The 12,046-nt window shown below is 57.0% G+C and overlaps 4 protein-coding genes and 2 non-coding genes across 6 annotated transcripts, besides 1 other annotated feature; 4 read left to right on the forward strand and 2 right to left on the reverse strand.

Moving 5' to 3' along the window:
* Positions 1-1,623: part of a sequence feature (possible transcribed region) that runs on past the window's edge.
* Positions 124-372, forward strand: CYME_CMO171C (hypothetical protein; the record flags this gene model as incomplete). Its single annotated transcript, XM_005537513.1, has 1 exon — positions 124-372. The coding sequence occupies one exon, from the start codon at positions 124-126 to the stop codon at positions 370-372; it is 249 nt and encodes an 82-aa protein (XP_005537570.1).
* On the forward strand, positions 1,301-5,029 carry CYME_CMO173C (similar to Raf-related MAP kinase kinase kinase; the record flags this gene model as incomplete). Its single annotated transcript, XM_005537514.1, has 1 exon — positions 1,301-5,029. One exon carries the CDS (start codon positions 1,301-1,303, stop codon positions 5,027-5,029), a length of 3,729 nt encoding a protein of 1,242 aa, XP_005537571.1.
* A 647-nt stretch (positions 5,030-5,676) lies between these two features.
* Positions 5,677-8,136, forward strand: CYME_CMO174T. Its single transcript, XR_002461499.1, has one exon. It is a non-coding gene; the product is annotated as a hypothetical transcript (transcript).
* CYME_CMO175C (cell division protein pelota) lies at positions 6,857-8,077 on the reverse strand (the record flags this gene model as incomplete). The annotated part of the gene is made up of 1 exon (XM_005537515.1): positions 6,857-8,077. The coding sequence occupies one exon, from the start codon at positions 8,075-8,077 to the stop codon at positions 6,857-6,859; it is 1,221 nt and encodes a 406-aa protein (XP_005537572.1).
* Positions 7,375-10,487, forward strand: CYME_CMO176T. The gene has a single exon (XR_002461500.1). It is a non-coding gene; the product is annotated as a hypothetical transcript (transcript).
* On the reverse strand, positions 9,409-11,097 carry CYME_CMO177C (hypothetical protein, conserved; the record flags this gene model as incomplete). Its single annotated transcript, XM_005537516.1, has 1 exon — positions 9,409-11,097. One exon carries the CDS (start codon positions 11,095-11,097, stop codon positions 9,409-9,411), a length of 1,689 nt encoding a protein of 562 aa, XP_005537573.1.
* Between the last annotated feature and the right edge of the window lie 949 nt (positions 11,098-12,046).

Consider the following 12,046-nt stretch of genomic DNA (forward strand, 5'->3'; position numbering starts at 1 on the left):
GCACTCGTCAGGCTTGCTCTCTGACTATCGCCAACGACGTGTCTCTTCATATCTAGTGGGGTCTAGTGACCATTTCGTGCCTGCTACAGCGATGCCAAACGACAAGCATGCAGGTAGGCAGCCATGTATACCCATACACATACGCAGGCGCTGTTCGTGTTGGAGAAGGCACGGCGCCCTGGTCGCATGCTCGTTCAGGGCACAGGCCAACGCGGTGACAACGAGCAGCATCCCCGTCCTCGCGGATCGCAAACCGGAGAGCGTCGATTCACTACCAGGACTGCGTGCTCGGGTTGTGTTGTGGCGACGCATAGCGTCGGGGCACTCATCTTGATGACTAAGCGGGTGCAGCTTTTGAACCGACCGGCTTGAGCCGGAGATCAGCCGCCTGAGCAGCCACGGGAACGATGACGAAGCGTGCTGGGGTGCGCAAATGCCGCGCACTATTCTAAACGAGACATCAGCGATTCTCTCGTAGTCCCTGGGTACGAGTATTCCCGCATTGCGACGACATGGCGGGCCATTGATCCATGCGCCTGGTTCACGTTCAGCACAAACCCTGTGGTGTTTTGCAAGTTGTCCCAGTAGTGTCGCCTTTTTGAACGCGAGCAAGCCTGAGGCTTCGATATCAACCGACTGCGGGCAGGAATTTACGGTGCCAGCGTTGCCGGATGCCTCTGCATGATATGGCAACCTAGACACCGTCGTCGCCAGAGGCGGGTATGTTGAATCAGCGTATGTGACAGGTCATCGATACATGGGATGTATTGGGTACTCCATGAGCGAGTGCAGCCTATCAGCACATCACATTTGCCCGCCACTCTCGGAATAACAACCAAACACCTCCAGTCCTCTGGGCGTCGTTTCGTCCTAGAGTGCCACTCCATAATCAGCTAGAACGGGAGAATCAGCAAATTCGAGCGCTGAAATCTCCGCTTGTCGGTAAAGGCGTCAACGCAGGGGTGATCTGAGCCAAAGCGACACGTTTCCGTGCGCTGCATATACCCGGGTCCATGCCATCGAAGCATTTGTGCAGCGCGGTTTCTCAGTTGCGCGTTGACGTCCGTGTTGCGCAGTAGCACCCCGTGGGGTATTTCAACGCGACCCGTTTGGATGCGTCATAAGCGCACACGATTCATGGAGCGGGCACGGCGGACTCGGGACACGCTCAGATGCGTGCCTGAGCGCTCCTTCGATATGCAGCACCATCGAAAGAGACCAACATGAGGAACGAGCTGTACCTCTGTTGAATGGATACAGATGAACGTATATGCTGCGTTGAGGATGCGGGCACGCGGGGATGACGCCCGAAACAATCGCATCGCCTCCAAGCGCTGCAAGGAGAGATGAAATTTTTGTTCGTCAACGGCACCTTTACACACACACACACACAGAGCGATACTTCGGGAATCTGCTATGTCACGACTGGTATCGGCTTTCGGGAAAGCATCCATCGTTTCGCGTCCTTGTCCCGGGGATTCCACCTCCCCCCAGACTTTCACTCTGGGACACGCGTTCTGTCTCACGCTCTAACGTGCGTCCAGAGTGCCACCTAGAGCGCCGGTGCGGTCGCAGTACGCAGTCAGAACGGCTTTGCGATACCCCAGCGGGCACCGGCTCGTCATGGAACAGACGAATGGACGTGCGATGCCCGCTTGCCTGTCGCCAGGTCCGCTGGTGGTCGTGCAGGCGCTGGGGATGCCATCAAGCCAGCGCCTCTGGCCAATCGATACGCAGCAGCGAAGGGACGCGGAAAATACGCTCACTGCAGCGGGTACGAACTGGCTCTGCACTCCTGGACTGGGTCTACGTTGCTATGAACCTTGTTCGGAGCCAGCTTGCCTTACAGCGACTACAAGACGGAATTGAGTCCGTTCGATGGAGATATACTGTATTGGATGCGTTGCGAGTAGAGCCGCGGTTCGTTTCTGCGCTCGTGGCTCGTGAACGGAGCTCCGGAGAGCGTCCTGCGACAACGTCCAGCTCGCGTGACTGCCTCGTGGCGGAGCGTCTTGACGGTATCGACGTCGGTGCGGCGGTGACCGAGGCAGAGCTGTGGACTCGGGCGGCAGAACGGGCACCAAAACTTGTTGTACGCCTTGTGGAGTTTATCAAGGTGGGTGCACGGAGCTGCGTGTTTGTGTACGAAACCTACACGCCAGTCGACCGCGACGCCACGCCGACAGACGCTCAGGTAGTTCGGGTTGCTGCCCAGGCTTTTTGCCTAGTACGCCTGTGCGAAACGCTGGGCACAAGTGTCAACGGTAGACTGGACAGGTCCGAACTTAGCTTTCAAGGCAAAGCGCGTGGTTTCGGACCTGGAGTTCTTCTCAGGAGGGAGGCACCGGCAGGCGTCCTCGAAAGCGAATCGGCTGCATCCGAAAGCATAGCCCAGCAGGATGAAAAACAAGTCGTCTTTCAGCTGGGATGCCTTATGGGCGATCTTTTAGCCGAGGACACGCAGTACTATTCTCGGCGGTTACTACGCCTGCAAGCTAGTTGTGTTCGAGAAGCACCTGAAGCGCGTCCAACGCTGAATATCGTGGAGCGGAAGCTTCGACGTCAGATTCAGCGCCTGGTGCGAGCACGCTCCGACAGCGGCTCCACCGAGGCACGCGATGAACCACCGTCTACCCCGGAAATCAGCGATGTGACTGCACCGGTGCCGAGCCACGAAGACCTAGAAGAAATGTTGCACCAATGGGAGAGCGGCATGTCTGGTAGCCAGACACCGGGACGGGCGTCGAAGAGCTCGCGGGACTCGGAGTCGACGGTGCCAGCCTCTTGTGCCGCTTACCCCGCTGGACCCAGCGTCGACTCAAATCCCCTTGGCGGTCATGTCGAGGCACCCTGGGCCATGGAGTCGTGCAGTGACCCGACACCGAACGCTGATCGAGTCGAGCAGCTCATTCAGCTGGCTTTGGGACGTTCCGAGCAAAGCTTCGGGTTTCCGCACTGCATTCGAGCGTTGCTGCTCGAGGCGTTCGCTCGACCCGATCGAGCCGTCATCGACACCGTGCTCAAAGCGCTTCGTCGGCGAGTCTTGCAGGACGCTCTGAGCGTATTTTCTCGTTTGCAAGCGCTGTATATTATTCACTTTCTGTTGCTCCGCGGGCCGCGGAGCGTTTACGATAGCGCCATAACTTACACGGATTTTATTTCTCTTCTTAGGTCCGCTGGTCAGCGTTCCACAAAGACTGCCTTGAAGCAGGTGTCTCCCAGACCAAAAGGGGCAGGCTTTTGGGTCCAGGGTTGCACTGGCGGCTCCCGGGATGCAACAGGGATCGTGCACCGATACCGTGAAAGAGACCCTTATGGCTGGGTGGTCGGCAGCGCGGTGCACGCAAAAGGCGACCAGCAGGCCGAGCGCTCGGCGAACCGCCGACAGGAGATGCTTCTCGAGCAAGCCAATGAGCTATCGAGGCACTACGGTGCACTTATCCTGAGCAAACTCGACGCGGTGCGGACCTGGCGAGACCAACGGGGCGCAAACAACGACGATGCGCGCCACCAGTCGAGACGTTTGGGGATGGCGTCCTCGTTGTTGCAAATTTCGAAATCCGCAGGCAAATTGGCTGAAGAGCTCCTTACAAACCCCGCTCCATTACCATTTCGAGAGCCAGTGATTGATGAGCTACTCTTGGATGTGTTGTGCGGCTTTGCTACCGTGACCTCTATTTTGGCGCCCCGTTTGAGTGGCGTCGAGCGCGTTCGACTGGATCACGAGTTCGTCGTGATTTTTCGAGGACTTGCGCGCCTTTTTGGGCTCGCAATTCCCTATTACATCGAACGGAGCCACGAGGCCTTCCTGCGGATCGGTCGGAGTCTGTGGGGCCTCTCGCAGAATTGCTCCCTCGACGAACGAACGATTTTCATACAGGCTGCGCGGCGACTTCCGGCGGAGCTGGCTATCGGCTGTGGCCTTCGCGCTCCAGACACTTATTCGGCGCTACCAGCGTTGGCGCTGTACGCGTTCCGCGCATGCTCATCGTCGAAGTCGGGTAACGTTCGGTCGATGCAAGTGGATGCAACGCTGGCTTCCGCCGTGGCAACGACTGCAGATATAACAGCCGATGATTACCGTGCCGCACATTGCCGGGCGCGGAGTAAGAGCATCTGCACTGTGCCAAGTTTCGAGACCAGGCTCGGGAATCTGCCCCTGAACCCTGAAGCAACACCTGCGAGACTTGGGCGAAATCTGGATATCGACTGGTTGAATATCGAGCTCATTGAGGAACTCGGCCGCGGCAGTTTTGGTACCGTCCATAAGGCAAGATACCTGAATCGCTTGGTGGCAGTGAAAATCTTCGAAATGGGGCGCAAGTATGCACAAGGCGATCAATATCGTAATTTCTATGCTGAAGTGCGCACGTTGTGTAGTCTCGATCACGAGAACATCCTTCCGTTTATTGGAGCGGGTAGAGCGCCCGATCCACCGCGTCTTTTCATCGTGACGGAGTTCATGCCCCGCGGAACGCTCTTCGATCTTTTGCATCGTCGACGGGAGGCGCTATCGCCGCTGCGGAAAAAGTGCATCGCGCTGGACATTTGCCGGGGGATGGCGTACCTGCATGAGCATGGTCTTTTGCATCGCGATCTCAAGTCTTCGAATTTACTAATCGATGGTTCTTATCGGGTGAAAATTGGGGATTTTGGCCTGTCCAAGTCCATTCGTTATCTGGCGCTGGACCAGCCAATGACGGGGAACTGCGGCACTCCCCAGTACATGGCACCGGAGGTGCTGGCGTCTGCACCCTACGGCACTGCTGCAGACGTGTTCTCATTCGGAATTCTGCTCTGGGAGCTACTAGCGGAACAATTACCGTACCAGGGCTTGGAGCCGATGCAGGTCATCACCGCTGTGCTGCAACGCGATGAACGACCGCCGTTAAATCCGCGATGGGATGTCGAGCTCGTGCGATTGCTCTGCGAGTGCTGGGATCGGGATCCAGCGAAGCGGCCACCATTTCGAGCATTGGTTGCGCGACTGCCGCCAGTTCCATTCCCGGTACCTGCGCTTGCCGACTAGAATAGAGGCGTGCGGCTGTCTGGGGCGCTTCTTCGAGTCTGGGCGGCGTCGGATGCGCACCACTGGGGTGCGCGTCTACTCCTGCTCATACGCGAATGTATCGCACAATCGGTATCGTTTTCCGGTTCCGTTTGGCGATCTCGCGACAGTTACGATGGTATGATAAAGTCGGGGAAATAGATGGCCCCGTTTTGCAACGCGTGAAACTGCATCGGTGGCAGGAACATACCCGCGTAAACATCATCGTGCAGAGCGAATGTTGCTTCCGATCCACCAGGACAAGCATGCGCCTCGGAAGAAATTACGGGATACCGCTTCATGGACACGCTGTCGTTGTCGCAGACAAAACACAGCTTCCGTCATCGGCATGCCAACAAACGATGCCTCGATCATGGCCAGGTCAGGGGTCCGGGGGTGCAGCGCCGCGCTCCAGGTGTGCACACCGAACACTCCCGAGGCGTGTGCGATGCGCGAACGCCGATGCGCGCACGGGCACATTCACGCACACGTATGCGATGCGGGAACGGAATGCGTGCGAAGCGACACGTGGCACCACCAAAATGCGCCGCGGAGATTGTCGCGCGATTACGCACGAGCTGCCCAGGTGGGCACGGATGCGGTTTCCGCACGTCAAGTCACTTCATTTTACATTGGTGTTGATCATTAAGGTTGTACGTTGCGTCAACAGCCGACAGAGTTTTTCTAGGTACTTCGTAAACGAGTTCTATGGCGCCGCAAGGAGACAAAGGTAAGGGAAAGGAGGCAGAGCAGTCCAAACCGATGGGTGGTCCAGCGATGGCCAAGCCTGCTGCGGATAAGCCTGGGGATAAGCCCGGACAAGGCAGGGCAGGTGGAAAGCCCAAGGGCAAGTGAGCACGTCCTCTGAAGGTTGTGGGTGTTCTACCGGAATCGTATGGTTGGTTAGTTGGTTGGTTAATTGGTTAGTTGGTTGGTTGGTTGGCTATCGTATTGACAAGTGGGTGCTAACTTTAGCCGCCGGCGTGACACACGTTGTTTGGTAAGGTGTCGCAGTTCGCGAGCGAGGTCGCAGCGTCTGGACCGTCGACACGGCTGAGGGCGCGTCCTTGTCAGGTAATCGTCCGCACTGGCGTGGTTGTCAGAGCACGGGTGCGCTGGAACGGATGCTCGTGGTCGTCGTCGATGCTCAGTAGAACAGCGGCGGCGCCGACTGCATTCCGATGAATGGCAGGGTTTTCCGGCGAGGTCTTGGGGCATCATGAGCATTGCCACCATCGTCGTCGTCATGTTGGTGCCGATGTCGTCATGGATTCCATGGTGGCCACGGGTGTGGAGCGATGACATTCAGTGTAAACGTTTTTTCTTGGAGAAAATTAAAGACTTCCATCGGTGTACCAGGCGCACAACACGCGCTGTCCATACGCCCGTGGCGCCGAAAAGACTCAGTGGTAACAAAATCGTGGATGCCGCTGACCTCCTCGACAGCGGGTGTATTTGACGCAACACGGTACGGGCGCGGCGGCATGGATCGAACGGAGTATGCGGTCTCTGCTTCCTTGTATTTCGTATCAGGGCGCGTGTGCCGCAGCCGTGAAACGGAGCGCGCGCGCGAACCCCAACACACCCATGGACAGCGGTGATATCGCCGCAGCGATTGCATCGCTGGTATCGCTCCTCCGGAATGACCTATTCCGTGCAGCACGAACTGCCTCGACAACGGCTCGATGACGCCCCGCATCATTCAGAGCCGGGAGCATGCTCCATAGAGACCAGACGGGCGTCGACTCGAGCGTCGCCTCCGGTTCGAACTGTTGCCGCTGTCCCAGACGCTTGCACTCGATTCCAGCGTCACCACGATGTTGCTGTGGACTCGGCATTGCACCGAGTCTCGATATCGCTGGTGTCAGTGTCCTGTGCATCATCATCGGTATCGATCCAGGGAAAGCGCAAAAGCGCGGCAATGCCGCCGATATCCGCCAACTGCTGGCCAGTCGCGTGTGCGCTACTGAAGAGATGCACCTGGCCTCGGGCCGACTCCACCTGATCGACCAGGGCAACGAAGCGCTTCCTTTCTGACACCTCTCGATGGCGGAACAAGGCGTCCGTGATTAGGAGGTGCTCGACTGCACCCATTTGTGCGGCTCTCTCTACCTGGTCCGGGCCATAAAGCGCACGATCTGAATCCTGATGTATCTGCTCGTAAAAGGTCTGTAGCAAACGCTGGTTCACAGCAGCCTTGGTGTCATTGATCAGGGTCATGGTCTCGGGCGAGGCGAGCACTTCATGAACGGCCTGCATGCGACCACTGCCTGCCGCCACAGCGATGAACTGTCGCTTGTGTTCCAGAATAGACCGCAGGTCCCGTCGAGCGGCCTCGGCAAACAGGTACTGCAGGAACTGCTCCCGCACGTAACCCGGTGAAGCGATGACGACGCAACGCACTTGTTCTAAGTTTACCTGCTGGAGCAGTGCTCGCATTACTGCCTCGAAAAAGCGTTCCAGCGCTTTATCTCGCACGCCGAAAGCGGTTGCGGCGCGCTGCAACTTGCTGGGAACGTGCTGCTGGATCCGCGCTCGAAGCAGCGTTGCAGTGCCGCTTACGAGACAGAGGTGCGCGAGTCCTTCCTCCATGACGCAGATCGCGATGTCCGCGGACTTGCTGGGATCACAGGCGGTTTCCAAGGTTCGTAGGTGGACGCGGTCGAACTGCGACTTGATGAGATCGAACCGAAGCCCGGTCGTTATCTCGAGCGTGTGGTGCTGCTCTCGCTTCACATACTCGTTTTCGGACACGTTCTTGCCCTGGATCCGGAGGGAAGGTGCCTCCGTGTCATAGTCAATTCGTTGTACCCGGATCGTCAGCACGAGTCGTACGCGTTCCGTGTGCCGAGCACTGGCGCGTTGCTCAGTCGCCCCCGCGAGAGCGACTTTTCGCCAGGTGGTTGTTCGCACCAAGTCGCCTTTGTCGATGAGGTTATAGGCGTGCCAGAGGTCCTCGCTGTTTTCTGGTAAGAGCGCAACTTCAAAGCGCTGATCTTTCAGGCTCACACTGCGTCGGAGGAGCTTCATACGACGCTGCAACGGGTGTCAACAACGCCAGCGTCAACCGCTTGATGGATACCTCGGGCTGTGCTTAAGTTCGCTGTAAACGCGGAACGAGAATGCTTCGTCAAGCGGAAATATCTGCAGGACGTTCGAACCCGATTCTATAGATCGGGTGGGTGACGCTCTTGATAAAGAGACACCAAGAGCCGGCTTCGTATGTGTAGGTAGACTGGTTACCTGGTTGCATGGAAGCACGGATTTGGTAAACACGCTTACTCGTAGCAGCGATGGCTCGGTTTTGTGTGGTATGTTCAGCTGCGCGCCTCATATGGAACACTTGTGAACAACAACTGGGGCAATAGAAACGCTGCGGAGACGCAAACCTTAGAGCGGACACGGTTGGTGGACTTCCCGCACAGCTGCACGCACGACTTGACGTTTGTGTCGAGCTTGCTATCCGCGAACGAGCTTGTTTACACGGTCAAAGGACTCATCGGGGTCGACAAACGTCCGACTACCCGGTTACTCTATCGAGTTTGCGAATATGCGTTCCAGAGCGCTACGTTATGCTGCGAAAAGCCGCGTGTCACAGCACGAAGCGCTGCTCAGGGCACAGGTAGCTCGCTGCCGCGAGCGTATCGGTTCACGACTCGCTGGAAATCCCGTTCTAATGCAAGTGGTTAGCTTCTTGGCGAGTCGCGGAGCTGCAGCGGTAACGCTGTTTGCTCCGTACGCAGACTCCGTGGCGTCCGCGCAGGCTCTCCGACCCGAACGCTGAAACCAGTACCCGTCAGGAAGCCTGCTGCATAGATGGATATGAATCGGCATGGTTACCTCGAGGGCAAGGCTACATGCTGATTGATACAATACGTTTGCTCGACGGACTCGAGCTTGCCATTGAATTCGTTATGACACTAGGCTCGTAACAGCTGCAACGAAATCACGAGTTTGCCCCAAGGTGCAGCAGCAGCAGCAGCGCTCACCCGGGTGCAGACGCGGGCTTGTTTCCGCGCGGCACCCGCGGTACGCTCGACGTCCATATGTTCCCTGAATCGATCAAGCCTAGCTTTCAGAGGACAAGGAATGGACAGGAGCAGGTAGACCGTGAAAGCATCCACAGAAGAATCGAAATCGCTTCGCTGGAAATCGGTTCTATTTGCATGCATGCGAGTGTTTGTTTCGATGATTCATCGAGCGTAGATTGTAAGAAACAGCGAGCGAGTCGCATTTCGCGCGAGCAACTGTCCTGAGCTGGCGATACGCACGATCCTTGCCTTCATCAGTCAACATGGAAGCGGACTTTTAGGATGATCGCACAAGCACGGTATCGGTGGCGAGCGAATGATCGTGATGCCTCACGAATCGCATAATCCGCACGCTTCAAGGAACTGTTCAGGGTGCTCCAGAAACGGTACATGGCCACATGCCGGAATCACCCGGAAACTGACCTGATGCTCCCGAGGCGCTGCCTTGTCCATCACTTGATATGCTCGCTCAAGTTCATGCACGCTGATCAGCGAGTCCGTGGCTCCAGCAACGATGCGGATTCGGCCATTCACACAACATGGGAGTTGCTCGAGAATAGACCCGCCAGTAGTCTCACCATCTGAGGCCAGCGGGTGCACGCAACGCGCTGTGCGTTTCTTATGCGATACGGTTACGAGCGCTGCGAACGCCAGATCAGCACTTTGTCCGCCACGACGTGTTGCCAAAGCGTACGTGTAGCGGCGGAGGTACCGCGAGCGAAATCCCAAATCGCGTCCGGGCCATCGCAGCCGGAATGCTAGATAGCCAAGCACTCCGGCGTTTCGCATGATCATTTGCGGCGTGAGCTGGAAGTACACCGCTCGTTTGTAGCTTTGCTTGGACCAGATGCCTGCGGGCGTCACGAGCACGAGGTTCTGGACCAGCCCATTCGATGCTTCGACGGTGTAGCGGCTGGCAACGTAGGCGCCGAGCGAATGGGCAACAATGTCGATACGTTTCCCGTTTTTGCGACACCAGCTTTCGATGCCGGAACTGTACAGAAATTCAGAGATGCCACGAATCATAAAATGGACAGCTACTTGGGCCCTCGCTGCGGTGTCCCTCGGGGCACGTCCTGTCGTGTATGGCGGTCGAGACGAGCGCCCCCATCCGAGCATATCGATGGCGTAAACGACATAGCGCCCGGTAGCGGCGAAATCCGCGAGAACGTGTCGGAAGTAAGCAGAAGACATGGAGTGTCCATGAATGAGCAGCAGAGGCCTCAATTGAGGATTTGTCCCCGAAAACATGTCCTGCTCGTTGCCGGCCACCAGCACGTGCACAAAGGGCAAGGCCGCAGCTGGCGACCGGTTACCGCTTTCGGGGACTTGGGAGGATGTGTCGCTTGAAACGCTCGACATGGGTGTCCGCTCGAATGACTCACTATCGGCTACATCCGTTAAAGGAGACAAGTAATCATCTACGCTGAGTGGCGCCTTCAGTCTCGAAACGCTCATCTCAGAAGACCATTCAGGGAGCGCTTCAGAGCTGACAGAGCTCAGCGAAGGACAACGCCGAAGTATGGGATCTATCGCTTGAAGTGCTCCACTTTCCGCCTGTTCGACGGGAATATCATCGAAATTGAGTTTTCGCTCGAGCCGTTCCGTACTGGTGCTCGCAACAGCTGCGCACCGGGTCGCTGCCGTCGGGCCGGACTGCTCCCAGCGCGCGAGCGTGACGCGCCGTGCAGTGACCACCTCGGTATTGGCCTGTTGGGGGCTCGTTCCTCGTCGCCATGAATTTCGGAGGGAGCGAATGCGCTCGTATGACAGCTCATCGCTCCCAGCAGGCGGTGCATGGGAGCTTGAGCACGCGCCCTGGTATTCACGACGCAAGCAGAGCCCCACTTCTGCGAGCACTTTTTCCTCCAGAGCGTCAAGATCCCGCTCAACCACCGGTGGTCGCGTACCCAGTAGGCGAGATAAACACTTTTGCGCCTCCAGGCTTATGAAAAAAAAGGTTATAACTCGTAACATGGCAGTGCACGTGGAAGCAGCACCAACTCGCGCACTGCACATGCATGGAGCCGCAGCTGCCGCCATGTCGCTACCCGCCCGGATCCGGTACCGATGCGGTGCGATGCGTTGCCGCGCGCGCGCGGGCGCTGCGGCGCGCCATCCGTTTGCGCTTACGATTATAGAGTTTCACCTGAACTGTGTTCCACGTTCAGATCCGTGTCAACGAATGCCTGTTCGCGGTTTATTGCAGGTGCTTTCTACGTGCGTTGATTTTCAAAAATGCAATATTCAAAGGAAAAGTATGGACATGCAAGTCGGGATCATGGAGGTGAGATGTTGCCTGATTCGACAAAAAGAAACACGATAAGATTCCTCTTATTGCCGAGTATCGGACGAAGAAACGCGAGTGACGAAGGCGAAGTGGAAGAAGCGTGTTGATAGGCGAGGAGAGCTGTTTGCCCGACGAGGCTGTGACGTGACCTTGGTGGCACAGAGGGCACGAGTCCTTATGCACCCTTGCGTTGATGACTTGTACCAGAGACAATACACGCTGGGAGTTCATGAATCGAGACTTCAACGCTGCGCCATTAAAAACAGACGATGTGCGGTGCTGAAGAGGCGACCCGCGTACCCGACGCGAGCCAACTTTGTGGGCCAGCCTCTCACACTCGATGTGTGCAACGATAAACTGAACTCACTAGTCCTGAAGCTTTACGTATATCGGCGTTATACAGCAGTTCGCTACATGTCGGAAGCGTCGGATGCCACGTGGTTCCTAAATTCGCATGAAAGTTCACTACAGCAACGCCGTACCACACACCATGAGTGATGCTCGTCGTCTTTGCAAAGACGCTTCCGTGCATTGTCGCTGGTATAGGGGCAGTCAGCTTGTCAAATAGCGTCGTGCGGGTACCCTGAATCAACTGGAAACCAAGCATCCAATCGATTCAAGGTGTTTCTCAGTCACAGTTGGGCGTCAAGTTGTCCTGATCATGCAGCGACAGAGGCG

Source organism: Cyanidioschyzon merolae, chromosome 15 (genome assembly GCF_000091205.1).
Source record: "Cyanidioschyzon merolae strain 10D DNA, chromosome 15, complete genome".
NCBI classification, from domain to species: domain Eukaryota; phylum Rhodophyta; class Bangiophyceae; order Cyanidiales; family Cyanidiaceae; genus Cyanidioschyzon; species Cyanidioschyzon merolae.